The following is a 4,300-nucleotide window of genomic DNA, read 5'->3' on the forward strand; positions in this document are numbered from 1 at the left end:
GGGGGGGTTAAAATATGTTATATATATATAAACACTGTATTTAGCTGTTTAACCCCATGATCAATAATTAAAGCTCAAATTTCCATACATCTATCCTATGGATATTTAGTTCACCTGGTTCAAAGGACTGTGGAGCTTATGTCACGACACAGTGTCCGTCAACTTTTCCTTAAAAACGATACTACAGGTAGTCCTGAACAGCTTATTGGATTTCAACTTAATTTGGCCTGGAGGCAGAGGGGTCAGAGCCAATAGGGAGAACATAGTGATAAATGTTTAAAATCCTTCTTCTGTATGAGTTGAGGAATTTGAACCAAATTTGGTCTAGTATATATCCTAGGGCAAAGGGGAGTGAATTTTGTATAAATATAAATATACTAAGAACCATTTGGACTAGAGTCATGATACTTGGGTATATAAAACATATTATATATATATACACTATACCGAGTGTATGAAACATATTATATATATATACACTATACCGAGTGTATAAAACATCTTGTATATATACACTATACCGAGTGTATTAAACATATTGAATATATACACTATATCGAGTGTATAAAACATGTTGTATATATATACACTATACCGAGTGTATAAAACGTTGTATATATACACTATACCGAGTATATAAAACATATTGTATATATACACTATACCGAGTGTATAAAACATGTTGTATATATACACTATACCGAGTGTATTATATATACACTATATACCGGGTGTATAAAACATGTTGTATATAAATATATAAAACTTGAAGAGCCCCAGAAGGGTGAAAGCAGCTTGTTTTTTAGTCGGTCTAAGATCTTATTTTTTCTATACTTACTTAACTTCACATGGACATTTAATCCTTGTTTATTATAAAACCTATTTTTGAAGCCTGCTTTTCTATGTGTTCAGAATTTATGTGTACTAGAATGGATGTAATAAAATATATATAGAATATCAGCATCTCATTTCATCAGCAGTTATTAGGATGGAAATAAAGGAAGCGCACCAGTACATAATCTTTTCCCGTGTTTTCCAGTCTGCTAGACTCCAGCGTGTGACCAATAGTCGCGATGGCCGTCTTCTGTCCCCATCACACCGCCTTCCACCTGTCAAACCAAAGAAGAAGGTGACCAAACGTTGTTTTGTGTGTGGCAAAAAAACAGGACTTGCCACAAGCTACATTTGTAGGTAAGAATCAGGTCAGCTAAACTGACGCGAGTGATAGACCAAGTGATTCACATTGTTGTGTTTCCAATTCAGGTTATCAAAAAGTTGAGTGGGTTAGTAAGGTAACTGAAACCTTTCATTTTGCTATTTATTTTTTAGCTCATGTGCCTTGGGGGCAGTGCGATCAGTTTGTAATATGATATCCCATTATACTAATAATAAACGAGTGTGATCTGTATCGATCCTGTACTAATTCTTACAGGCATTTTCACTGGATTAAATTTTAGCTCACCTGCCCTAAAGGATTAAATGAATGACCTGGGCCCACTTGTATAAAACATCTCAACTCTCTTGAGATTTCATCAAGTCTAAGATTTCCCATAGACAATACATTGCTTGAGATTAACTTTGAGATGTTTTATACAAGTGGGCCCTTGAGTCACAGGGGTCAAGTATGGGAAAAAAACCTTGAAACTGTTTCTTCTAAATAACCAGGAGGCCAAGGGTGTTTATGTGTAGTCATTTGCAGACTGTTTTAAGTTCCCTCAAATAAACTACCTTAAGATATATTCAAGGCCACAGGGGTCAAATGTGTTTGAAACATTAAAAAAAAACTTCATCCGATAAACCAAGAGGCTTGTAGCTGCATTTTTGTGCAGTTTTATATTTTATGTAAAAAAAAAAATTAAAAAAAAATCTCTCTCTCTCTCTCTCTCTCTGCAATCTGTTTTTACGCAAAATTGGCAGAGCTTGAGCTGTTCTGCGGTCCAACCTGATCGACACACGACAATGTCCAACTAACTTCAGATTTGTCTTATGCCATGTATTTCTTAAACTATTGATCTGGATCTCACAAAGTCAATTTTGCAGGGTTTTACTGTAATTATTTACTTTTGTCTGTATAAAAAACAAATATATCTTAGTGAAAAATTATTTCATCTCTGAATTTTGAGTGAATTTGATGAAGAAACTGACCGGTTATTTGGCCTTATGTAACTTCAACATTGTATTACTTGCAGGTGTGGAAATAACTTCTGTGCGACACATCGTTATGCAGAGTCTCATGAATGTACATTCGACTACAAGACAGAGGGCCGCAAGCTACTAGAACAGAGTAATCCGGTCGTCAGTGCGCCCAAGCTTCCAAAGATATAACTCAGGATTCTACCAGCTTTTGTATCGCAATTGTCCGAACATTTGGTTTTGTAATTCTCTCCTTGTTGCACTTGTGTGTTGTCTCTCTCTCTCTCTCTCTCTCTCTCTCTCTCTCTCTCTCTCTCTCTCTCTCTCTCTCTCTCTCTCTCTCTTTCTCGATCCCTCTCCTACTTAATTACCGTCGTACTGACTGCTTTGTTTCTAAGGAACATTTAATTGTGATATTGTTAGATGACCAAGGTACCCCAGCGCTGATCAGTGCCGATTACCTACTACTACATACACTGGCGTGTACACGGAAACTGAAGGTACACATCGGCTGGAATATTTTTTTTAAGTCTTTATTTCAGATTTTTGTCTCAGTGATGATGACAACAAACTCTTCGTCTATGATGAAATCTTTTTACATAAAGATTTGGCTCATTGTTAAGAGAGGAGATTTCTGTGAGGGGAGGAAACCCCCAAGTCATTTTCAAGTGGAATTGAGGAGATTGAGGAGATTTTCTGTGTTCTTGTAGTGTTCTAGCTAACAGGTGAAGTGCCTGATTATTTTGGAATGTTCTGATGACGATGATTGTGATAGCTTACATTTTATATTTTTATCAGTCTTTCATGTTTTCCCACAGTATAGGGAGTTGTTTATTAAGTGTATGCATCATTGTTTTACTCCTTTAAAATGGATGTTTCATTTTTCCCTATTTTACTACATTTTATTTATATTTTTTTTAGAAATATGAAATAACCCTAGGTATCTTAATTTCTGCTCTATGCAGAGCCATAATAAATACATATACCTTCAATGAAAACTCCCTTTGTCTCAATTCTGTTAAATGTTTTTCACAGTCCACACTGTTTAGTTCTAAAATATAATGATCATAATGAAAGGACTTTTGTCTAAAAGATCAAAAGTTCTTTAAAGGTCAGGATAACTTGGAGGATTTTTCACAGTATGTTATGCCAAGCCATGGATTTTAATTTTGTCGCTCTCATGTCTAAAATAAGAAAGTGCTTTTTATTGACAACAGACTTTGTTATCTTTAGCTTTATGGGCTCACAGTATTCATGTTTTTTTACATATTTTCAATTTTATTGTAAAGGTCCAGGTCCAAATTTGTTTCAGACTTTTTTAACTACTGAAAAACAATACCCCCAGACAAAAAGAAATGTAAATTTCATCATACAATAAACAGTAAAATTGGTAGCTTGAAAAGTAAGTTCTTTTAGCTCACCTGGTCCAAGGGGCCCAGTGAGCTTATGCCGTGGTTAGTCGTCCGTTCATCCGTCGTCAATATTTTACTTTAAACAATTAATTCTGAATAACCAAAATGCCAAGGGTGATGATATTTAGCTGGTAGCATGCTGGGATGAAGGGCTACCAAATTTGTTCAAATGAATGACAATCACTTGTATTCAAGGTCACAGGGGTCAATTGGTCAATTGTCTTAAAAAGCCTTTAAACAACTTCTTAATAACCAAAAGAATCAGTATGGTGATATTTGGTCAGTAGCATGCTGGAATGAAGGGCTACCAAATTTGTTCAAATAAATTACCTTTGCCCATGTTCAAGGTCACAAGGGTCAAATATGTTAAAAACTTTAATCAACTTCTTCTGAATAACCAAAACTCCCAGGGTTATAATATTTGGCCCATAACATGATAGGACAAAGGGCTACCAATTTGTTTAAATGAATGACCTTGACATTTATCCAAGGTCACAGGGATCAAATATGTTTAAAATCTTGAAACGACTTCTGAATAACCAAAAGGCCCAGGATGTTGATATTTGGCAATTAACATGCTAGGATGAAGGGCTACCAAGTTTGTTAAAGTGAATGACCTTGACCCACTTTCAAGGTCACATTTGGTCAAATATGTATAAACATTTAAATGACCTAATCTCAATAAACTAAAGAATAGGGTGGTGATATAAGTTGCATCCTGAGATGAAGGGCTATAAAATGTGTTCAACGTGATG

The 4,300-nt window shown here is 35.2% G+C and overlaps 1 protein-coding gene across 1 annotated transcript in view; it reads left to right on the plus strand.

Annotated features, from left to right (window-relative positions):
* The window catches only part of LOC110467008 (AN1-type zinc finger protein 4-like), a 29,554-nt gene extending 25,937 nt beyond the window's left edge, over positions 1 to 3,617 (plus strand). The window contains exons 6-7 of the mRNA XM_021523866.1: positions 1,040 to 1,191; positions 2,190 to 3,617. Of these exons, the coding sequence (XP_021379541.1) occupies positions 1,040 to 1,191; positions 2,190 to 2,325 (288 nt within the window). The 3' untranslated portion in view covers positions 2,326 to 3,617. The remainder of the gene's footprint in view (positions 1 to 1,039; positions 1,192 to 2,189) is intronic.
* The last annotated feature ends 683 nt before the right edge of the window (positions 3,618 to 4,300 follow it).

Source organism: Mizuhopecten yessoensis, unplaced genomic scaffold (assembly GCF_002113885.1).
Source record: "Mizuhopecten yessoensis strain PY_sf001 unplaced genomic scaffold, ASM211388v2 scaffold11153, whole genome shotgun sequence".
In the NCBI taxonomy this organism is placed as follows: Eukaryota; Metazoa; Mollusca; class Bivalvia; order Pectinida; family Pectinidae; genus Mizuhopecten; species Mizuhopecten yessoensis.